This window comes from Theropithecus gelada, chromosome 13, assembly GCF_003255815.1.
Source record: "Theropithecus gelada isolate Dixy chromosome 13, Tgel_1.0, whole genome shotgun sequence".
NCBI classification, from domain to species: Eukaryota; Metazoa; Chordata; class Mammalia; order Primates; family Cercopithecidae; genus Theropithecus; species Theropithecus gelada.
The window spans coordinates 6898060-6922990 of NC_037681.1; the positions used below are offsets into that span (position 1 = coordinate 6898060).

Here is a 24931-nt window from a genome sequence, read left to right on the forward strand (position 1 = left end):
CCACACACACCCACCCACACACAAAACCAAAGGCATTATTGCTAAAACTAACTAATGAGACACAACTTCCAGTAATGTTTGAGTCAGCTCCTCTTGGACCACCCCACCCAGAGATAGCAACTGTAAACTCTGGGCAAAATAAAAAGCAACTACCTGAAGGCACTGCAGAGCATTCAGAAGCAGGCAGACACTGGAGAGGAGCCTCAAGCCTTTAGTCTACTGATTTATTTTTTTCTCTTTGTTTTCTGTCTTTTTTGTTTGTCTCTTTTCTTTTTCCTATCTTTCTGTATTAGTTTGTTCTCACACTGCTGATAAAGACATACCCAAGACAGGGCAATTTACAAAAGAAAGGTTTATTGGACTTACAGTTCCACATGGCTGAGGAGGTCTCACAATCATGGCAGAAGGTGAAAGGCACATCTCACATGGCGGCAGACAAGAGAAGAGAGCTTGTGCAGGGAAAGCTCCCATTTTTAAAACCATCAGATCTCATGAGAGTCATTCATCATCATGAGAACAGTGCAAGAAAGACCTGCCCCCATGGTGGCATGTGCCTATAATCCCAGCTACTCAGAAGGCTGAGGCAGGAGAATTACTTGAACCGGGACCCAGGAGGTGGAGGTTACAGTGAGCCAAGATCACGTCACTACACTCCAGCCTGGGCTACAGGGCTACAGACCAAGACTCTGTCTCAAAAAAAAAAAAAAAGAAAAGAAAAGAAAAGAAAGAAAGAAAGACCTGCCCCCATAATTCAGTCACCTCCTACTGGTTTCCTCCCATGACATGTGAGAATTGAGGGAGTTACAAGTCAAGATGAGATTTGAGTGGGGACACAGCCAAACCATATCATTGCTCCCCTGGTCCCTCCCAAATCTCATGTCCTCACATTTCAAAACCTATCATGCCTTCTCAACAGTACCCCAAAGTCTTAACTCATTTCAGTATTAACTCAAAGTTCACAGTCCCAACATCTCATCTAAGACAAGGCAAGTCCGTTCTGCTTATGAGCCTGTAAAATCAAAAGCAAGCTAATTACTTCCCAGATACAATGGAGGTACAGGCATTGGGTAAATGCAGCCATTCCAAATGGGATAAACTGGCCAAAACAAAGGGGCAGCAGGCCCCATGCAAGTCCGAAATCCAGCCAGACAGTCAAATCTTAAAGCTCCAAAATGATCTCCTTTGACTCTATGTCTCACATCCAGGTCACACTGATGTAAGAGGTGGGTTCACATGGTCTTGGGCAGCTCAGCCCCTGTTGTTTTGCAGGGTATAGCCCCACTCCTGGCTGCTTTCATGGACTGGTGCTGAGTGTCTACGGCTTTTGCAGCAGCACGGTGCAAGCTGTCAGTGGCGCTACTGTTCTGGGGTCTGGAGGACAGTGGCCCTCTTCTCACAGCTCCACTAGGTGGTGCCCCAGTAGGGACTCTGTGTGAGGGGGCTCCAACACCACCTTTTCCTTTTTCACTGCCCTAGCAGAGGTTCTCCATGAGAGCCCCACCCCTGCAGCAAACTTATGCCTTGACATTCAGACATATCATACATCCTCTTGAAATCAAGGCGGAGGTTCCCAAACCTCAATTCTTAACTTCTGGGCACCTGAAGGCTCAACACCATGTGGAAGCTGCCAAGGGTTGGGGTTTGCACCCTCTGAAGCCACAGCCTGAGCTGTATCTTGGCCGCTTTTAGTCACAGCTGGAGTGGCTGGGACGTAGGGCACCAAGTCCCTAGACTACACACAGCATGGGGACCCTGGGCCTGGCCCATGAAACCCTTTTTGCCTCCTAGGCCTCCTGACCTGTGATGGGAGGGGCTGCCGTGAAGACCTCTGACATCTTCTGGAGACATTTTTCACATTGTGTTGGGGAGTAACATTTGGCTCCTCGTTACCTATGCAAATTTCTGCCAGCCGGCTTGAATTTCTCCTCAGAACATGTGATTTTCTTTTCTATCGCATTGTCAGGCTGCAAACTTTCCAAACCTTTGTACGCTCCACCTGCCTTGTGAAACTGAATGCCTTTAACAGCACCCAAGTAATCTCTTGAGTGCTTTGCTGCTTAGAAATTTCTTCCAACAGATACCCTAAATCATCTCTCTCAAGTTCAAAGTTCTACAGATCTCTAGGGCAGGGGCAAAATGCCACCGGTCTCTTCACTAAAACATAACAAGAGTCACCTTTTCTCCAGTGCCCAACAAGTTCCTCATCTCCGTTGGAGACTACCTCAGCCTGGACCTTATTGTTCATATCACTATTAGCATTTTTGTCAAAAAGCCATTCAACAAGTCTCTAGGAGATTCCAAACTTTCCCACATTTTCCTGTCTTCTTCTGAGCCCTCCAAACTGTTCCAGCCTCTGCCTGTTACCCAGTTCCAAAGTTGCTTCCACATTTTTGAATATCTTTTCATCAACACTCTACTCCTGGTACCAATTTACTGTATTAGTTCGTTCTCATACTGCTGGTAAAGACATACCTGAGACTGGGCAATTTACAAAAGAAAGAGGTTTATTGGACTTACAGTTCCACGTGTCTGAGGAGGCCTCACAATCATGGTGGAAGGTGAATGGCACATCTCATATGGTGGCAGACAAGAGAAGAGAGCTTGTGCAGGGAAAACTCCCAGTTTTAAAATCATCAGATCTCGTGAGAGTCATTCACTATCACGAGAACAGTGCAGGAAAGACCCATCCCCATAATCAGTCATCCCCCACTGAGTTCTCCCATGTGAGAATTGTGGGAGTTACAATTCAAGATGAGATTTGGGTGGGGATACAGCCAAACCTATCACTTGCTGAGTGTTACTTGAGCTTTTTTTTTTTTTTTTTGAGATGGAGTTTTGCTTTTGTCACCCAGGCTGGAGTGCAATGGCGCAATCTCAGTTCACAGCAACCTCTGCCTCCTGGGTTTAAGCACTTCTCCTGCCTCACCCTCTCTAGTCGCTGAGATTACAGGCACTTGCTACCATACGCAGCTAATTTTTTGTATTGTTAGTAGAGATGGGGTTTCACCGTGTTGGCCAGGCTAGTCTTGAACTACTGACGTCAGGTAATCCACCTGCCTCAGCCTCCCAAAGTGCTGAGATTACAATTGTGAGCCACCACACCTGCCCGACTTGAACATTTTTTCGAACTCCATTCTGAATTATCTGTAGTGTTGATGAGTGTATCTTTTTGGCTAGATTCCTTAGTGGTTGCTCTAGGTATTAATTTTATACATGCGTAACTTACCGCAGTCTACTAGTGTTAACATTGCAGTTGGAGTGATGTATAAACCTTACCTTCCTTTACTTCTTTATCTTCCCTAGCTTGGAATATAGTTGTCTTAAATATTTCCTCTACATACATCGAGAATCTTATCACATAACACCAAACATAATTTGGAAAACCTGAAAGAAGATCCATAATATTTACCTATATTTTTACTATTTCCATTGTTTATTCTTTCTTCCTGATGTTCTAAGAGTCTTCTTTTTATCATGTCCCATTTAGAGAATCTCTTTTAACCATTCTTTTAGGGTAGGTCTGCTGGTGACAGATTTTTAGACTTTATCTGAGGTTGTCCCTGTTTCCTCTTCATTCCAAAAGGATATTTTAATTAGATAGAGAATTCGGAGTTGACAGTTATTTTTGTTTGACACTTGAAAACTATTGAGTCATTTCTTTCTGTTCTCCGTGGCTTCTAATGAGAAATTCATTATCATTCAAATTGTTTTTTTCCTGTTGGCTAACCTAAATGTTGTTTCTTACTGTTTTCAAGGTATTTTCATTATGTTCAGTTTTCAGAAGTTTATGGTGTATCTGGCGTGAATTTCTTTGGTTTACCCTGCTTGGGGTTTGCTCAGCTTCTTCATTCTATAGGTTTATGTCTTTTAACACATTTGGGGATTTTTTTTCAGCCATTATTTTCTCAAATACCTTTGCAACTCCAATTATTTCTTCCAGTGCCTTTTCCCTCTATCTAGTAGTGTTGTGGTTTTTATTAACAGTACCTCACTCTCCTCTCCCAACCCCAGTTCAGAACCAGATCTTGAAGTAGAGTTTAGAGTTCTTAATCTAAGATGATGTCAGATATGTCACTGATCCATTAAAAGGCCCACTTGTTGACATGGTTCTGATCCTGGTGTCATGGCTATGTCTTTGTCCTCCTGCTTGCTTAGGCTCACTACTTTTTATGAGAAGGAGGGGCAACTTTTTTTTTTTTTTTTTTTAAACCCTACTGGCTTCCAGCAGCAGTAAAGCAATATCTATTTCTCTATTATGGAGTGAGTACCTTCAGCCTATATAACATACAAATCCAACCCCTTGCTACCACCTGCTTCTTCTGGACTCAGAGCCCAGGAAACCTCTGGTTTTAGTCTCACCTTACTCTTCTATCTTCTATTTGTGGTCCATTGACATATTCATCTTACTTTTGGGTATTACTCTGTCTTTTTAACTGTCACTGCTTCATTGCTTCATATATGGAGCAGAATGGCTATGTTGAAGCATAAACTGGTTGAGAAATTCTTGTACATTCTTTAAAAAAAAAATAGAGACAAGATTTCACTCTGCTGCCCAAGCTGGTCCCAAACTCCTGAGCTCAAGCAATCTCCCTGCCATAGCCTCCCAAGTAGTTAGACTACAGGCACAAGCCACTGCACCTAGCCCCTCTTGTGTTTTTAATGCAGTTTCCTGAACAAAATATCTCTAAATTATTTTGACTCTTCATTTCTTCATTATTTGGGTCTGGTTTTGTACAGAAAGCAGTGTGATTCTAAGCCAGTCATTCACCCTCTGTGGCTGCAGTTTTCTGAAATGCATAATGAGATGGTTGGACTAAGTCCTTTTTAGTTCTTAGAGTCAATATGTCAAGAAAGATATAAAATTATCAAACAGAAGAAGTTACTTTTGATTCTGAACTTCAAAATTAGGATTCTCCCAACTGAAAAGATAAAAGCAGAGATAGTATAGGATTTCAATTTTGATTATAGCAAAGGACTTCTTGGCCATTAGAAGTAGAAAACATTTCTTGAAAAACAAAGAAGAACCTTAGAATAAATAATATTCTGTCTTACAGTAATCACAAGGTAGTAATTACAAGGAGTTTGTATTCCGAGAGTCTGGGTGGTAAATATACATAATTTCAGGAAAAGTTTAAACAAATATATATTAGTAATTGAAGGAAGTGGGATTTTATTAATGTGGAAGACAATCCAGCTGCCCATAAAATACTCCTATATTCCTACTACTGGGGATGTGGAATACAGTGAGTTGAATTTGACCTAATTTAACACATTTGGGATTATTTTAAATTATTATTTTAAAGCTTTGTTTTGGAAGTGTTATACTAGAATATTTTCATCTAAAATAAAAATTACCTATTATCCATTCCTTTGGAAGATGTCAATTTTGGCCATAGCATTTTAGCATTTGAATTCTTCATTCCATAAAGTTTTTGCTCCCATTGTGTTTCATTGTTTTATGTAAATTTTATGGTGACCTTCTTGCATAGAGCATTTTATAAGAGATTGAATTTCAAGAAAAATATAATTTATGGGCCTAGAGATCTTGAGGAAAAACATATAACTGTATCTGAACTCTTAGGATTGTCTGTCTTAGTGACAGAGTAAATGAACTGCCTGTGAAATGCTTGTATGGGTCACGTCTTTTTTTTTTTTCTTGAGACTGAATCTCACTCTGTTGCCCAGGTGGAGTGCAGTGGTGTGGTACCAGCTCACTGCAACCTCTGTCTCCCAGATTCCAGTGATTCTCATGCCTCAGCCTCCTGAGTAGCTGGAATTACAGGTGCACACCACCACGCCCAGCTGATTTTTGTATTTTTAGTAGAGACAGGGTTTCATCATGTTGGCCAGGCTGGTCTCAAACTCCCAAATTCATGTAATCCACCTGCCTCAACCTCCCAAAGTGCTGGGATTACAGTCGTGAGCTACTGTGCTCAACCAGGTCACATCTTTTCTTTTAAAAGACCATTTTTTTTTTTGCTGGGTGCGATGGCTAATGCCTATAATCCCAGCACTTTGGGAGGCCGAGGCAGGCAAATCACCGCAGGTCAGGAGTTTGAGACCATCCTGGCCAACATGGTGAAACCCTGTCTCTACTAAAGCTACAAAAATTAGCCGGGCGTGGTGGCAGGGACCTGTAATCTCAGCTACTTGGGAGGCTGAGGCAGGAGAATGGCTTGTACCTGGGAGGCGGAGGTTGCAGTGAGCCAAGATCATGCCACTGCATTCTAGCCTGGGTGACAGAGCGAGACTCCCTCTCTAAACAAGTAAATAAATAAGATAAAGAAAAGGCCATTTTTACCTAAAATTTCAATTACTTTTCTGGTAAACCTATCTTAGATATTAAGGAATTCACTTAATATAATTTATTACTAGCATAGGAGTCCAACTCTGAATTCATTTGTCATACTTGATATAAAAAGAAAAGCATTACAGAATTGCATGAAGTAAAAAGTGAAAGTTCTCCCCTTGCCATCTTCCTTACTCAGTGTAGCCACTGTTAACTCTTTGGGACATGGAAGTGGTGATGTTTCAAAGAGCTTTTTGCATGATTTCAAAAGGGAAAATCTCATTTCAGGTTCTGAGCAACATTCATACAGTCAGAGCCACATGGCAGTCTAAAAAGCCCAAAACATGGACCTTTTCTCCCCAGGTAAGTAATCTGCTGAATGAGCGGAGTGAGTGCATTTCAAAGTAGAACATATTCATATTTCTATAAATAGCACAGAATATGTAGGGATAGATAAAAATCTTTATATTCTTTGGTGTTCTTTGAGGACATTGATAAAAATTACTCATGTTTCTGACTCACCGATGTTATAATTCCTATGAATCATCCCATTCAATCAGTTTCAGGTTCATTTTTAGAAAATTCCCATTTGATGAAAAATGAAAACATAAAGATAACATTTAGGAAGTGGGGTGTTTTTCAAAGATGAAATCTTCCAACTGTGCTAATAAAAGCTGTGCTTTCTTCAGATAAAGTCAGGGATGACGCCTAAGGGACTGCTACATTACACCCACATACTGTCAAGACTGGAATGGCGTTAGGTGGGTTTAAACCACTAAGTCAGCATTGCATAGATGTAGGGAGGACAAAGATGTCTTCATGTTGGTTTTATAATATCAGTTGTCTATATTTTATTTTACATACTTTCGTCTACCTCCAAGGTCTCATTAATTCAGTATTTACTTCCTTCCCACAGCTAACTCCCTTGTATAACTGCATCCTAAAAACCCTTAGTTACCTTCCCTCTTATTGCATCAAAAGATCTTAAGGCAAGATGGAGGTCCAGTGAGAGGACTCAGGGTGTGGATGAGGCCAGCCACCTCAATTGTGTGCTATGCCTGTCCACACTTGTTGAGAGCACACCTCCTAAAATTCCATCTTGATCTTCTTAGCACCCTTCCTCCGGTGAGAAGCACAGCTTCTCTTTTGGCACAGTACTTCACAATTCTGTTATTGCATCTCTGTGTATGTGAAGTATTTAGAGTAGAATTTTTAAATATTTTTCCTGGGGTAGAAAGAAGAACTGTTGAGAGTATGTGTTATTCTGTTGAATGAAATTAAATATCTATTACGTGCAAGCATTTTTTCCTAGGCATGTGGAAACATTTTCATGCCAGTGGAGTTCTTATTCCAGCAAAATTAGTAGGGGAAAATACATACATGAAGAAAAACAATACCGTCTATTTTTGGAACCCTAACTGTGTGCTAAGCCCTGTGCCAGGCTCTTATGTACATTACCTTATTTAATCAGAGTAGCTATGTGGGGTGAGTACTGTTGGTAACTACCACTCAGGCAGATTGTAATGGTTTTGGAGCTCCAGGTGCTTTGGAAGCACACAGGAGGGTAAAGTTAATTCTAGTCCTTTGGCTCAGGGAAAGTTTTCTAGAAGAGAAACTAGATCTTGAAGGATGGATAGATTTTACAGGCAAGAAGGGAGGGATACGGTTGTCTGGGGAACGGGAATTGAATGAGCAAAAGAGAAGAGAAATGAAAATTCAGAAGGCACACATCAGGAAAGTTGAGCAAATATGTGTATTAAGTCTTGAATTTTTGTTCCGTTTACAAAGAACAGTGGTTGATATAAATATCTTATAATGTCTATAAACTATTATCTGTAACACCTCTGGAGACCTAGGCATAGTACTATTAGCCTCTACTCTAAGCAAAGGATAAGCGAAGGTAAAGGTATTTTCCCTTTAAAAGAGAAGTTAAATTTTTAAAATTTATAATAATTGGCGCAGATGAATTCAGTCCATCTGCTTTTTGTTTTCTTAAAAGACATTTATTATAATGCAAAGGCATAAATTATTTACTAACAAATAGGGCTGAAACCCTGTGTTAAGCCGTTCTTGCATTGCTATAAAGAAATGCCTCAGGCTGGTTAATTTATAAAGAAAAGACGTTTAATTGGCTCATGGTTCTGCAGACTGTACAGGAAGCATGGCGCAGGCATCTGCTCAGCTTCTAGGGAGGCCTCAGGAAGCTTCCAATCATGGCAGAAGGTGAAGGGGGAGCAGGCATCTCACGTGACAGTACAGGAGCAAGAAGGAGGAAGGAGGTGCCACACACTTAAAAAAACTGATCTCCTGAGAACAAACTCACTATGGTGAGGACAGTACCAAACCATGAGGGATCTGCCCCCATGACCCAAACACCTCCCACCAGACCTCACCTTCAACATTGTGATTACAATTCAACATGAAATTTGGTGGGGACATTTATTCAGACCATGTCAAACCCCCTTCCTCCCATTTTTTATTTTTATCAATAACTGTAATTTCTTTATCATTTCAGGTTAGTCGCATCTTGCCATGTTTGCTTGATGGTGATTGCTTTATCAGGTCCAATTCTGCATCTCCAGATGTTGGAATATTATTTGAAGTTGGAATTTCTTATATTCGCAATGTATGTCTGTTGAAAGATAAGGCTTTCTAATGTATCAGTTAAAAGGGAAGGTTAAAAAAATGTGCCTATTGACAAGGAAATCCTTGGGGTCTTTATGTGTAATAGAATTTTAATCCCTTGAGGAATGAGAATGCTAGTGATTCTAATTTTATGCGTGCTGATTTGTTTTCATAGCATTTAAAATAAAAGAGTATTTATTGACATTTATAGATTGAGTGAACTCCAGTGCTTTTAAAGAATAAAAATTCAAAAAGGATGGAACTTTGCAGAAAGTGATAAAAGATGCTCACTGGCATCCCAGCCCCATGGTTCACCTCTGTCCTCCAGGAGCAGAGTATACTTAGCCTTGTAACTAAGGTTTCTAATTAAGGGACTTGGCAGAGTAGTGACTTTTATAAAGCGAACACCAGGAATTTGGGTTAACTTATGTCATATAAACTACTGAACCAGTGGGTGTGGCTCTGTGCTAGCAATTAAATGTTTCCACATACTAACAATAGCTTGATAGGTATAGTATAGGTACTTGACCTCATGGTAACCCAGAGAGCATTATAGAGATGTTACATTAATGGTATTACACTGTCCATTCATTTGTTTAAGGCAAATTCATCCATATGTGTTGTGGAGGGGGTAGGACTGGGGAAAGGAGCAGGCCCCCCAAAGGAAGCCTTGGGGGCCTCTAGCAACTGACAGTGGGGGTAAAATTCCAAGCAGAAAAGCCCTTGAATGATTACTATCTGAATTCTGTCAGTGAAACAAAGGTTCATAATCCCATGTAGTACTGATGTGATTTGAGATCACTCCACAAAATGCTTATATCAGTCAAGAGACAGTGGCAACAGTTGCCACATCATTGGTTTAAGGGATTTTTGCGAGCAATTTTGACAAAATATGATTGTTACTTGATATACTGCCTTTAATATCTGACCCGCAGGCAAAATGGGACTCTGCTATGTTTCATTTTATTTTCTTGTGAAGAACTTTTTAGTTCTAAAGGTGAATACTTATTTTGTTCCTTTAAAAGGACTTGGTAGGTGCTTATAAATTTGACGAGTTCAGACCTTAAGTTTCATATACTTGTCTTATTTTCTAGTCAACTGGAGAAAGAGGAGAGTTAAGTTGTGGCTGGGTGTTTCTTAAACTTTTTGATGCCAGTGGAGTTCCTATTCCAGCAAAGTAAGTTGGCTATATATTCCTAACGAATGAATACTTCTGTAACAATTCATTTTTTAGACTCTATATGCCTCAGGTTTGTTCTGTGAGCATGCCAATAACTTTTGGGGAGAGGGCCTTTTATGTTGACTTGAGTGCTGTTTAGGCGGTGTATGGAAACAGCATGCACAATCTCATCCTAAGGAGGAGGAAATGGCTCCTAGGGAAGAGGTAGTTTAAAACATGGTTGCACTAGCTGTCTGCTGGGAATATTCTTTCAGTAATTTCCTATGGTATTAACACATTTCACCATGCCAAAAACAGAGCCTAGTTGTCTTCAAAAAGGGGGAAAGTTAAGTCCAGAGTCCAGAGGTCCTCTGTGAGTCTCCACCCTTCCTCTGTAGGTGGGACACTGAAATCATAGTGGCAACCACGGTAAATGATTTAAACTTTAAGATCAAAAGGCAGACTGGAAGCAAATACTGCAATATGTACAGAAGAGTTAGAAGACCATTATCCCCAATATAAAAGGAACTCTCAAAAATGAATGAGAAAAAGATAATCCATATTTTAAAATGGAGGAAAAGAAAGATCTAAATCTAGGATATAAACAAGAAATTCAAGAAGGGACACAAATGGGCAGGCAGTAGGATGGTGATTAAGATCCCAAATTTGGATTATAAAATTTTGGGCTCCAGTCCCAGCTCTACCCGTGTAACTGTAGGTGGATTTCTTAACATTTCCAAGTCTGAATTTCACCCATCTTTAATCTGGAAGACTGTAATAATTCCTACTCCAAAGGCTTGTTGTGAGGATTAATTTAGATAATGCACCTTATGTGGCCTCCTTGCCATTGGGCAGAGGTAGTAGTCTTGACTCTACAAGTCCTTTGACATCATCCTGGAGGGTGCATTACCCGGGGTGCCAGGTTTCTTGTGATTGTTATTTGCTTTTTTTGTTTTTGTCTTTTAATATGCTCAGGGTTTTTAGTTGTGCTTAGTGGAAGAAATAAGGAATTGTATATCTATTCCATCTTTCTGAAAGTGAAGTCACAGCTATTTTTTTAAATGAGGTAGAGCTCTGTGTATTAATATAGACACATTTTCAATGTATTAGTATATGGAAAAAGTTGCAGAATATTTTGAATACTGCGACTCCACTTTTGTTCATTAAAAACTATTTGTGGGCCAGGTGAGGTGACTCACAATGATTACAGTCTCAGCACTTTGGGAGGCCTTGGCGGGAGGATCACCTGAGCCTAGGAGTTAGAGACCAGCCTGGGCAACATGGTGAGACCCTGTCTCTACAAAAATAAAAAAATTAGCCAAGCATGGTGGCACACGCCTGTAATCCCAGCTACTCAGGAGGCTGAGCTGGGAGGATTACTTGAGTCCAAGAGGTCGAGACTGCAGTGAGCAGTTTTCATGCCACTGCGCTCTAGCCTGGGTGACAGAGCGAGATTCTGCCTCAAAAAAAGCAAAAACAAAACAAAGCAAAACTGTTCCCAGAATTTACTTCTGAGGAGCAGAATTGAGAAGGTGGTGCAGTACAATTAAAGGGCTCTTTTACCTTCTTCTTTCTACACTTAGTATGTGACTTCAAAAGAAAAGCATGTAGTATGTTTGTTTTGAAGCATGTGTTAGTTTTGAAGTTCACCGTGTTTATACATTTGTTTGCATTTTCATAGAAAAAGATAGGGCAGGAGATTAACCAAACTAGAGAAGAAGGCATGGGGCGGGATTTTTTCACTTTTTACTTATCATTCCTCTGCCATTCAAACTTTTTATAACAATCTACATATTACTTTTATATTTTAAAAATAATATAAGTTTATAATGGCCTCATTTCAAATGATGATTCAACACATTTGAAAAATACATTAAAAAACAATCACTTGTCATTAACATAAGTCATTAAGGTCTGAACACTTTAATGACTTGAATTAATTTTTCTCATTTTCAAGGAAAAATGTATTTTCTACAGTGCATAGTTAGGAAAGATAATTTTCTGCAGCTTATGATTAGGAAGAAAGACTGTTTATTAGCCCAGATAGTACCTCATGGAGGGATCAACAATTATTCTTTTCATTTACCAATGAGGCATAAATGAAATGTCTGTGAGTATATTAGTGCTAAAAAATATTTAACTACTGACTCCAGTGTTGTCTAAATGTCCACAGCTTCTATCTGTCATTGTATGTTATTCTTTTATAGAACTTATGAGCTTTTCTTGAATGGTGGTACTCCTTATGAAAAAGGTGTTGACGTGGACCCTTCAGTATCCAGAAGAGGTATGGCTCTCATGTGTTGTCTTCCTTTTCTTAAAGATTAAACAAATAGAAATATCAGAGAGGTAGCTACATTCTAATAAGCATAGCATTTTTTACTTGGATTCACTCTTTTAAAAATATGTCATTTCATATAAAAATTTTAATCATTTTTAAGTACTTATTTCTTGGTAACACATATGAGACTCTAAGAAATCATGAAGAATGAAATCATGAAGAATGAGAACTAATGGATTAGTTCCTTCTCACTGACCACTGAACTGATACTTGTGACTAATACAGAGACTGCCTATTGCTAGGTCAAAGGATGCAGACATTTGAAACACTAATATGCATGCCAAATTGCCCTCTAGAAATATTGGGCATCTTTTACTATGTTCATTAACCAGGCACTGTGCTAGATAATGGGAGAATGAAGAGCAAGACTGATATGGTCATTGCCTCATGGGGCTCAGAGCCTGGCAGATTTGGAATTCCATTTCCACTCCTCAGCCACCCCTCTACTTGTTTGGTGATTCAGGACACGCCACCTCCGCTGTCCCCACAATGCTATTCCTGCCTTCTTGGAACAGAAAGGAGTTTGGGGTCTGGGATGCAGTTGGTTCTACCTGGAGTCAGATATGCTGTTTTCCTTTGTAATCTGGCAGCAGTAATGCTGTAACTCATCTGGTTTAGCAAACAATCCTGTGCCCTTAGGGAGGTCTCTCAGCTCATTTAGGGTATATGGGTGACTCTGGCCTTTCATTCAATTCAGTACTACTGGGTGGTATATTTTCATGAAATACTTGTTTTATTATACTCACTGTCTCAAGTACTTAAAGTTTCATGAGTTATTTTTGATTTTTCTTAAAAGCACATGGCAGTGTTTTCTACCAGATGATGGCAATGAGAAGGCAGCCTCAACTTCTAGTGAAACTGAGATCCTTGAACAGAAGATCGAGAAATGTATTAAGGTTAGTACCTGCTTTTACCTGTGCAGTGAATTTGGGATCATTCAGCACTTGGAGACCATCTCTGCTTTTGGCTTCTCCTCCTATTTAGCCATCTATTGTTATAATAGTTTTGTCCTCTTCAATTCTCCAAAGGTCAGAAGGGAAATGGGTTACAAAGCTGAAATTAGCTTACTCTTCTATTTACTAGTTAGCTCTTCTAACCAAATCTGTCATTTCAGCTCACTAGTAAATAGAAGACTTGACTAAATGGGGCTTACCAATGCATGATTCTACCCTCAGGGAACTTTTTTTAATGTCAGGTTTATTGAGATATAATTTACATGCAGCAAAATTTACTCTTTTTAGTTTATAGTTCTTTGTGTTTTGACAAATGTATACTGTCTTGTGATTACCACTACAGTCAAGATAGAGAACTTTCCCTCACTCTAAAAAGTTATCTCATGCCCCTTTGTAGTCAGCTCTGTAGCCCCAGCCTCAGGCAGTCACACCTGTTTTCTTTCCCAGCAGTTTTGCTTTGTCCAGAATGTCATGCAAATGGAATCATAACACTCGGGAGCCTTTTGAGTCTGGCTCCTTTCACTTAGCCTAGTGCATTTGAGACTCACCCATGCCATTGCATGTGCCAGTAGTTTGTTCCTTTTTGTTCTAAATAGTACAGACTGTCCCTGACTTACTCAAGATTTTTCAACTTTACCATGGTGCAAAAGCAAAACCCATTCAGTAGACACTATATTTCAGTACAGATTCAGTGAATTACATGAGATATTTATACTTTATTACAAAATAGGCTTTGTATTAGATGATTTTGCCCAACTGTAGGTTAATGTGTTATGAGCATGTTTAAGGTAGGCCTATCTAAGCTCTGATGTTCAATAGGCTAGTTGTAGGCTGGGCATGGTGGCTCACACCTATAATTGCAGCATTTTGGGAGGCCGAGATGGTAGAATTGCTTGAGGCCAAGAATTCAAGACCAGCCTGGGCAACATGGCAAGACACCATCTGTACCAAAAAAAAAAAAAAAAAATTAGCTGGGTATGGTGATGCACACCTGTAGTCCCAGCTACTTGGGAAGTTTAGGTGGGAGGATTGCTTGAGCCCAAGAGGTTGAGGCTGCAGTGAGCTGTGATGGTCCCCCTGCACCCCAGCCTGGGCAACAGAGTGAGACCCTGACTCAAAAAAAAAAAAAAATAGAAAAGGCTAGGTGTATTAAATGCATTTTCAACTTAAGATATTATTTTCAACTTATGATATTTTCAATTTATGATGGGTTTCTGGGGACATAACCCACCATAAGTTGAGGAGCATCTGAATTCCCTTTGATAGATATACTACAATGTGTTTATTCATTCACAAGTTGATGGGCATTTGGGTTGTTTCTAGGTTTGGGCAATTATAAATAAAGCTGCTTTAAACATTTGTATACAAATTTTCTGCATGTGGATATATGTCTTCATCTGTCATGGGTATAAATGCCTAGGAGTGAGATTACTGGGACGTATGGAGTTTAACTTTATAAGAAACTACCAAACTGTTTTCAAAATGACTGTACCACTTTGCACTCTCATTAGCAATGTATGAGAGTTCCAGTTACTCCATGTTCTTGACAGCACTTGATATGATCAGTTTTTCTGTTTTGGCCATTCTAATGAATGAGAGTAGTGGTTTCTCATGGTGTTTTAAATATACATTTTTCCTCAGGGAGTTTGTAAACTAATAAAATCTCAGATCCGTCAGTTTCTCACTCAGTACCCTCCTAGACTAGTCATTTAACATCTCTGTCAGGGTCTTAATGTCTATATCTTTAAAATGGACATAATAATATCAACCCCATAAAGCTGTAATGAGGTTTAATGGAAAGAAAACATATAAAACACTTAGCCAGTATTTACAGTGTGTGGCACATAGTAACTAACACAATAGTGTTAGCTATAATTATTTACTACTATAATTGTCTTATATATAGATACATGTAAATATAAAGCCAGGTAGATGGTGCTATATCATAAAATTTGTTCAAATGAAGATGTGTAGCTGGTAAAATCAGGACATTTGAAATCACCTTTGAAGGACTGGGAAGATACAGAGGAAAGGAGCTCCACAGAGGAGACATGAGGACAAGGGGGGGAAGGAAGAGCATGGCATGGGACAGAGACTGTTGCAGTTGAACTGTCCCACCATGACCTGCTCATCGCTCACAGATTATTAAGAAGTAGGGAAGTCAGTGAAGACTTGGCATGCTCCTCTGAATGGTTTTTCTCATTCCAGATCATAGTCTTAGCTTAAATATCCCTTGTTCTTACCACTACTACTGAAATTTATTTTATAATTATAGTGTTAACAGTTCAATCTTTCAATAGCCATTAATAATGTGTTTGTGGGTAGTATTTACTCTCTTAGCTTTTTTCCCCCTTGGATGTTCACAGAGCCTGTAAATCCTCTTTTTTGGCCAGTCTTTCCTTGGAAAATTGTTATTTTTCAAGATTAGAAAGAAAGCAGCACAGTAGTAGTCTTTGTGAAAGAAAAGCCAAATCTTGTTTGGCCCCATTCTTCCCGCATCTTTGGCCTCCCCACTACTCATCTTGTTAATAAGCTTCCAAGAGTCCAGAAGCACTCCCATGCATATCTTTCAAGTACAGCTCTTAATAGTGTTTCTTTGGCCCCAAATACTGGTTTTCAGATACTTTGTATGACCTCAAGATCAAGTTGGACTGTGTGGTGCAGAAGTTAGCAAGGCAGCCCCTTCTTCTTAAGCAGTGAATGCTCTTCTGTATGCTGGGTTCTTAAAGGTCCTGTGTCCTTGTCCTCCATACCTCAGGACTGCGTCATGTGTTTCATTACAGTACAGAATAGGCACCCGAAAAATGTTTGTGAAATAATTTCAAAGCCGAGCTCTGCCTGCTAGTGTAAAAGTATACTCTTCAGGACCTCCGCACAGCCTCCACCTGTCCCTGGCCTCCCTCTGCCTCATCTTGGTGTGTGCTCTTCCACAGAGAGACTTGAGTGCTGGCTTGAAATTGCCTCTCCACTTTGCATGACCCCAAAATATATACTCCTGGGAATTTCAAACGTGAGTTGGGACACACTGCTGGTGCAACTCCAGGCTGGCTTGCACAGAAACCAGCTCATGGACAGTGAAACCAGAGGCCCTGAGCCTTGGTTTCATAGTCGGGGGGCGGGGTGGGGCTGTGCTGTGGGTTCAAGGTAAGAGGCTAGGCACCAGCCTGCGCCCTTTTGGACATCACTGAGCCTGAGCACCCTGGAGGTGGAGACTGAGGCAGGACTGATTCATTTCAGCATCCTCTCTTCCCCTGACCTGAAACCTTCAGTGGATGGGAGAACAAGACAGGTAATGACACCAGTAGTCCTTCTCCTCCTCTCCTTTAAAGGCACGCCCCACCTCCATCTTCACCCTCCCTTCTTTACAAACTTCACCTTTGTTTATGCAAACTTCGCTGCTCAAAGGAGAAAGGACAAGGGCTCTTTCCATGATGTCAAAGGACATAAGACAATGGAGACAAGGCCAAGGGCAGAAAGCCTAGTTAGAGTTTGCATTAGTGCCATTTTTACCCAGTGCCCTTACTGTTTGCCTTTACACTGCCCTCTTTGACTCAGCCAACAGTCCTACACATGTGTATCTTTTGGAAGTGAAAAGATGAAAATTCACATGTGAAAATGTGAATTATTCAGTGTAGACCAATGGCACCAGAGTCCTGCTCACAGGTCTTGGCAATCTTGTTTTGTGGAGTCAGTTGTGATCATGGTGACCTTGTCAACGTAAGAAAAAGAGAGCAAATAGATGCTTCAGTTTCACCAAGATTTGTCTTTTGGAGCTGTTTTTCGAAAGGGTTGAACTCGATGTGATTTGAACAAAGGCATGTGTATAAACCCCTGAGGAGGGAAAGCCTTGAATTTGACTTCAGATTTCCAGTGCATGAGTTCTGAATATCAAGAAACCCTGATCTGTAGAAGTAGGTTGCGTGTGTGTATGTGTAAATTTGCTATAAATTCATTATCTTTCTTTTTTGATGGATTCCATCTTTTTTTCTCTTTTACTTTCCTTATATTGTTGCTAAAAATAAATAAGGTAATAATGTTAGTTGCTTGAATACTTGAGGCCCATTCATTGTGTTCATTGAAATTTGCCACCAGAATTTGCTGGTCTACATGTGAATTCAGGAGGAAGGATATTTTTACTTGCTTAATTCAGCTAACCTTTAGCAGCCCAGAACTTTCTAGTCATCTTAAGTTTGGGAAAATCAGATGCTTTCCCTAAAGAAAATCTAATAAAGGGCAAGCAGTGTTGCTTCATGTTGTGAGAAGGTGCCAGAAGGAAAGGAGTGCCCACACTGGGTGGACCAGTGCCTGCCAGGCAAAGCAGGCAGGTCTACCAGAAAAGGAGAGGGCCAAGCAGAAGGAAGGAAGTTCCCACCCCTTTCCCTGGCAAAACCATGGCTGTTCTTCATCATGAGCCCTGAGCTGGGCATGCAGCTGAAACACTGTGCGGTGGGACCGTGGACCAACGGGCAGAGCATGAACGTGTTGTTCATGAACTAAGGTTGTTCTGCTCCCTGCTCATGAACATGTCCATGGTCCTGGAACAACCCAGAATCACAGCCTGATCCCTGAGAAAGCATGTGGTGACACTGAGGCAGCTGAAATGGTCCCCTGCCTCCAGTCTTTAAAATGTAGGTCAAATGTGTACAGGATCAGAATTTAGCCGGGTTGGAAAAAGACAGTTTCTGACTTTATGTATCAAATGCTGTATATCAATATAACTGTGCTAAGAGAACCTGTATTATATTTTCAGATGCTTCTAGAAATTCAGGATTTAAAGAGTGGTCAAGGATACCTCTTTAATTCCATGAAACTTAATTACTTGTGGAATCCATTGCTCTTACCTCAGAACAGTGGTCACATTCATTCTGTTCTCTTCCAGCAGGCTGCAAGACTGACTATTACCTCTGTGATGATTTTCTCTTCTAAAAATATAATCTTAGGAATTAAGATAAAGGATTAATTTACAAAAAGATCTCTTTTTAAATCTTTGGTAGTTTTTCTCAGCCCAAAGACATCTTCCTTTTTGATAGAAGATGCATTTCATTAATAAATTTGACTTAGTCATGGTGTACAAGCTTTTTAATGTGCTGTTGAATTCACTTCGCTACTATTTTGTTGAGGATTTTGCATCAATATTCGGGAATATTGGCCTGTAGTTTTTTGTTTTGTTTTTTCTTGTAGTATTGTTGGCTTTTTTACCAGTGTAATTCTGACCTCATAATGAGTTTGATAGTGTTTATTACTCTTCAGTTGTTTGGAAAAGTTTGAGGAAAATTGGTGTTAATTCTTCTTTAAAGGTTTGGTAGAATTTTCCAGTGAAGCCATCTGATGCTGGGCTTTTCTTTATCAGGAGATTTTTTTTATTACTGATTCAATCTCCTTACTTATTATTGAGATTTTCTCTTTCTTTGTGATTCAGCCTTATTAGGTTGTGTGTTTCTAGAAATTTGCCTATTTCATTTAGGTTATCCAGCTTGTTGGCATGCAACTATTTATAGTACTCTCTTACACATTTTTTATTTCTATAAAATCAATAGTAATATCCCCTCTTTCATTTCTGATTTTAGTTGAGTCTTTCTTCCTTAGTCATTCTCACTAAAGGTTTGTCAGTTTTGTTCATCTTTTCAAAGAACAGACTCTTGCGTTCATTGATTTTTCTCTATTGTTTTTCTATTCTTTATTTTGTCTGTCTCTGACCTAATCTTTATTATTTCTTTCCTCCTGCTAGTTTTATTCTTCTGGTTCCTTAGGGCATAAAGTTAGGTTGGTGACTTGCGCTCTTCCTTCTTTTTTAATGTAAGTATTTATATCTATAAATTTCCCTCTTAGGACTATTTTCACTATATCTTATGTTTTGATATGTTGTGTTTTCATTTCATTTCTCAAGAAATTTTCTAGTTTCTCTTGAGATTTCTTCTTTGAGCCATTGGTTGTTTGAGTGTGTTCAATTTCCACATATTTATGTGTCTTCCAGTTTTCCTTCTGCTTTTGATTTCTAGTTTCATTTCATTATGATTGAAAAAAGATACTTTGTATGATTTCAATCTTTTTAAATTTATTAAGACTTACTTTGTGACTCAACATATGGTCTTTCCTGGAGAATTATCTCATGTGCACTTGAGAAAAATGTATATTCTGCTGTTGCTGGGTAGAGGGTTTTGTAAATGTCGGCTAGATCCAATTAGTCTACAGTGTAATTGATTCTCTGTTTCATTGTTCTATACCTTATCAAAAGCAGGATATTTAAATCTTATCTATTATTATAGATCTGTGTATTGCTCCCTTCAATTCTGTCAGTGTTTGCTTCATATATTTAGGAGCACTGATGTTTGGTGCATATATGTTTATAATTGTTGTATATTCTGAATTGACTCTTTTATGATTGTACAATATCTTTGTCTCTTGTAACTTTTTTGGGGGCTTGGAGTCTATTTTGTCTGATAGTAGTATGGCTAAACATGTTCTCTTTTGGTTGCTATTTACATGAAATATTTTTTTTCTGTTCTTTCACTTTCTACCCATGAGTGTCCTAAGTCTAAAGTGAGTCTCTTATAGATAGCATATAATTAAATCTTGCTTTTTTAGTGCATCCTGCCAATCTATATCTTTTGATTGAGGAGTCTAATTTATTTACATTTAAAGTGATTACTAATAGAGAAGGACTTACTTTTGCCATTTTATTACTCATTTCCTTCTTATCTTATAGCTTTTTTTGTTCTTAATTTCCTCCCTCACCGATTTCCTTTGTGTTTGATTTTTCATAGTGACAAATTTTGATTCCCTTTTACTTTCCATTGGAAAATATTCTATAGCTATTTTCTTTGTGGTTACTATGGTATTACATATAACATCCTAAAGTTATAACAATCTATTTTAAACTAATACCAACTTAACTTGGTATTACATATAACATCCTAAGGTTATAGCAATCTATTTTAAACTGATACCAATTTAACTTCAATATTGAATTATTTTCTATTTTTTAGCCCTTACTATATACCAGACACTACATTAAGCATTCTGTACTTACTTCATTTGTTGTTGTTGTTGTTTTGTTTTGAGACAGAGTCTTGCTGTGTCACCCAGGCTGGAGTGCAGTGGCACGATCTCGACTCACGGCAACTTCCACCTCCCAGGTTCAAGGGATTCTTCTGCCTTAGCCTCTGAGTAGCTGGGATTACAGGTGCCTACCACCACACCTGGCTAATTTTTGTATTTTCAGCAGAGATGTGGTTTCACCATGTTGGCCAGGCTGGTCTCGAACTTCTGACCTCAAGTGATTCACCCGTCTCAGCCTCCCAAAGTGTTAGGATTACAGATGTGAGCCACCATGCCCAGCCCACACTTACTTCATTTTAATCCCTTTAGTAACCTTCTGAAATGCAAGTATTACTATTGGTATCCAATAAATGAGGAAACCAAAGCACAAGGAGATTAATTAATTAATTTAAAGTCACATAGCTAAGAAGTGACAAAGTCAGGACTTATTCCAGGTCTGTCACACCCTCCCATGTTCCACCCAGTACTGTGAACAGCCTGAATTTGTATTTCCTCTGCATTCGCCAAATCAGGCATGGCAGCCACATGCCCTTGTTTAAGCTTGTGACTGACTAGTCCCCTTCTTTCCAAAACATATAATTAGTGGCTTCCCTTTTTTATTTGACATTTAACATCAGTATATATGCTAACATGGAAGCACAAAAATGGCAACGCAGAGCTGAGACTTGAAAGTGTAAACAAATAAAAGTTATCTGAAATATAATGTGGCCTACTTGTAGTAGAAATTTTTCTTTAAATAGTTAAAAATGTGTTCCAGTAATGAAGCAAAATTTGGGACTGTTTATTAAAGTAATAAACATCAAAACATTATAGGTTGGATTGTAGGGAATTGTCTGATGAATACATTTTTGTCTTCTTTTTTAATAGTCTACTGCCGGAAACATTAATTGGAAGTATGTGTTCTGTTCACTTGTTGATATTTTATCGACAAATTCTTGGAGATGTGCTCTTGAAAGACAGGATGAGCTTGCAAAGTACTGGTAAGTGGGCTTTGCCGTTTCCTTTTGTGCAGTGATGCTTCATGCTCTGAGTAAATGTAACCTATACCCTCTTGTATCTTCTGTTTCTGATTGTGACTTTTGGAATAAAATATTTAGAACAGCATTGATGTTAATACGTTACTTATGGGACATCCTCGGATCCAAAGCATTGAGCTTTGTGAATTCAACACATATTCAGTTCTTTCAAACATATGCATTTTCACATTTCAAATTCTAGAGTTTTGAGATCCCGAGTCAGATATAGGCATATTTTCCTTTAATGTCTCTGAGTAATCTGTTTTTTCCCATGTGTTTGGTGTGCACATCATCATTTTGAAGAGAAACCAAACTCAACCAAAATAGCTGGTCCTTAGTGCATGAAGTGTAAGTATCAAATGGATTAGTTTAAATTGGTGAATCCAGATACGGAGTATTTGGGTGTCCTATGTACTGTCTTTATTCTTGAAACTTTTTTGTACGTTTGAAATTTTTACCAAGTAAAATGTTAAAAAATAATTTTAAAAATCAGTGAGTTGCCATACATGATCGAACCTACAAAGAGAAATGCATGTGTTATAATAATTGCCTCCAAAAAGAAAAACGGTTTAATTTTATTGGCTCTTCTTTCAATTAAGTAAATCAGTAACCAGATATGTACTGAGTGCCTGGTATGTGCCAGATATTATGCTAGGCCCAGTGGTGAATGAGACAGGCATAGGCGTCCCAGACCTCAAACACATAATTACATGAATAATCCATTCCACCTTTTTGAAGTAAGTGCTGTGAAGGAAAATATGCAACGAGAGCATGCACTGGGAAGACTTGATTAATGTGTAGGGCAAGGAAAGGCTTCTTTGAGTGAGTAATATTTAACAAAAGTTGTGAGAGAGGAATTAGACCTATGAGGGAAGTGTGTGGGGAAGGATTCTTTCTGGGTGGAGTGGCCAGCATGTCTGAAGACCCAAGGAAAGAAGACATGCATGTGTTGGAGGGCTTGAAATTGAGGCAGGCCAGTATGGATGGAGCAGAGTGAGTGAGAGGCTTAGCACTTGTGGACAAATAACATTCATAGGTAGAAGTCCTCTCCCAGGGACTTATCACTTGGATATATAGGTAGAAGTGGAACTCAAAGGCAGAGAAGCACAGAAAGTTCCCAAGGAATCATTATAACTCTAAGGGGGAGGACAGGTAAGCCTTTTAATCACCATTGCCTTTGAATTCATTTTGATGACTCTTGAGAAACTTCATGAATGATATGATTTCTTAAAGAGGATAAGGCTTGTTAGTTTTCCCAGTAGGTAAGAAGTTTACTCAGAATTGTTGACTTCGTTTGAATTTAATCATTAGAATAAAATATCCTAATAATATCTAAAGAATGAATTTTTCTCTACTGAGGACACCAGATTATAGAATACCTTGCCCTTGCCATTTCAAAAGTGTCTGCTCTGGTTTCAATGTGTCTCATCTAAGATTCATATGTTACCCATGTAATGGTATTGAAAAGTGGGGCCTTTGAGTGGTGATAGGCCATGAGGGCTGTTGCCTTATGAATGGGATTAGAGACTCTTACAGAAGAGCTTGACAAGGGAATTTGTCTCGCTTACTGTTTTGCCTTCAGCCACATGATGACACAGTGTTCCTCCCCTCTGGAGGATGTTGTAAGATGCCCCTTACCGGACACTAAATGCCATTACCTTGATCTTGGATTTCCCAGCCTCCAGAACTTTGAGAAATAATTTTCCTTTGTTTATGTTACCCAGTCTCAAGTATTCCACTACAGCAGCGCAAACAGACTAAGACATGTCTTTCCTGGTGTGCTTTTTTTCTCAGAATTTTCATGTGCCATTATCTACTGTGAAATGTCAGTATTCTCCCCTGCTGTGTTTGGTCATATGGCCAGAATCCTCAATTCTTAATTCTTCCAATTTCACCTACCACTGTTTGCTGGCTCCAGACACAAGTTTGTGTCCTTCCCTGAGCCCTGGTGGACTGGAATCAGACCTGAGCGGCAGTCCCTCTGCCTCCTTTCCCCCAATGCTTCCTGGTTTCTGCTCAGTCTCCCAAGAGCAGGGCTACCTCTAAGAGGAAGATTCCTTTTACCATGCCACAGCCATAAGGAAGAAAGAGAAGTTGAAGAAAAACACAGAACAAAATTTTCTAGTCTTATTCTGTTCAGAGCCTCCTTGCCCTCACTCTAAAAGCTCCATTAATTTGGTACAGGAACTCACCAGGATATGGGTATGGGGGCAAATGATGGTTGAAGGGACAGCTTTGAGCTCTCATAGAAGTCAAAGTGTGTAGGATGTGTTATCAAGAAATCATTTGGCACAATAATTTTCATCTGAATATTTTTGTGTCTATTGCAATAAAATCCATTGAGTGAAGTTTGCATAAAATTCTTTCTGTTGTTTTGCATTTCAGATTTAATTAGCCATCCCATGCTGGCCACCTTCCCCATGCTCTTGGAGCAGCCTGACGTGATGGATGCCCTCAGGGTGGGTAGCATGCATTGCAGTGGAAACCTGCTGGCTTATGGAAGCAGTTACACACTCTGTGTTAATGAGTTCTGTCATCTGGTCTAGGCCCTTTTTTTGTTACTAGGATGATGTCTCCAATCCCTGTCCATTGTCTAGTTAACTCAGTCCTCATCTTTCCCATCTTAGCATGAATTCCCAAGGGCTGCCTTCCTTGACCCAGGTAGCAGATGGAGTGCCTGCTGTGTACATTGTTGTAATCTTATGCCCATTTTTTCCTTGACTGATTGTGTCCTAAGAGCAAAAATCCAAAATGGTCTGTAAGATAAATCAATTGAATTTCCGGGGGAGAATCAGGGCATGCACATCATCTTTAATTTAATTCCATGTGTGCTGTTGCTGTCTGAAATAAGTGTTGGGTGTTAAATCACATGAAATCTCCAATTTTCAGCCATTTTTGGCCTCTCTAAGTGGCAGTTTCATATGGTTTAGCCTAATACATCAGGGTCAACAAGTAGAAGAGCTGTATGCATGCAAGGCAGATACACAGGTAACATCACAAGTGCCATGGGGGAGGTATAACCCAGGACCTTGAAGATTTAAAGAAGGCAGCAAAGAAGGATCCAAATTATGTTTCATTAGAGAGGTCCTGAATGAGAGAACCTAATAAAGGCCAGGGCCAAGAGGATTTTGACCTGCTGAGATGGGGGTGAAGACATTGCAAGTGGAAGGGTTAGCATGAGCAGATATTTGAGTCAGGAAGGAATAGAGCTGACAGTCCAGCTTGGCATGTCAGATGCAAGTAAGGGAGTGGTTGGTAGATGGGCAAGGTGAGCCTGAGTCTCGGTGTGGGGCTGAGGGCGGTGGTAGGTGGTGGGTAACCCTGGAAGGTTTCTTCTTTAGGCAAACTCTGCCAAGTGCAAAGAGGCAGAACATATGCAGGAGGGAGGTGAGCATATTAGGGGGTGACTCCTGCTGCTAAAAAAGAGGCCATATGGGCCTGACAGCAGAAATGGAAGGAGGGCTCAGTCATCTCCAAAGATTCTTATTAGAC

General features: G+C 39.6%; 1 protein-coding gene across 3 annotated transcripts in view; it reads left to right on the forward strand.

The window, feature by feature from the left end:
* Positions 1 to 24931, forward strand: part of NPHP1 (nephrocystin 1) — a 68729-nt gene that overhangs the window by 39136 nt on the left and 4662 nt on the right. For all 3 annotated transcript variants that reach the window (XM_025353825.1, XM_025353826.1, XM_025353827.1), the window contains 7 exons: positions 6578 to 6652; positions 8805 to 8915; positions 10009 to 10091; positions 12281 to 12357; positions 13208 to 13307; positions 21291 to 21403; positions 23825 to 23898. In XM_025353825.1, coding sequence (XP_025209610.1) covers positions 6578 to 6652; positions 8805 to 8915; positions 10009 to 10091; positions 12281 to 12357; positions 13208 to 13307; positions 21291 to 21403; positions 23825 to 23898 — 633 coding nt within the window. The remainder of the gene's footprint in view (positions 1 to 6577; positions 6653 to 8804; positions 8916 to 10008; positions 10092 to 12280; positions 12358 to 13207; positions 13308 to 21290; positions 21404 to 23824; positions 23899 to 24931) is intronic.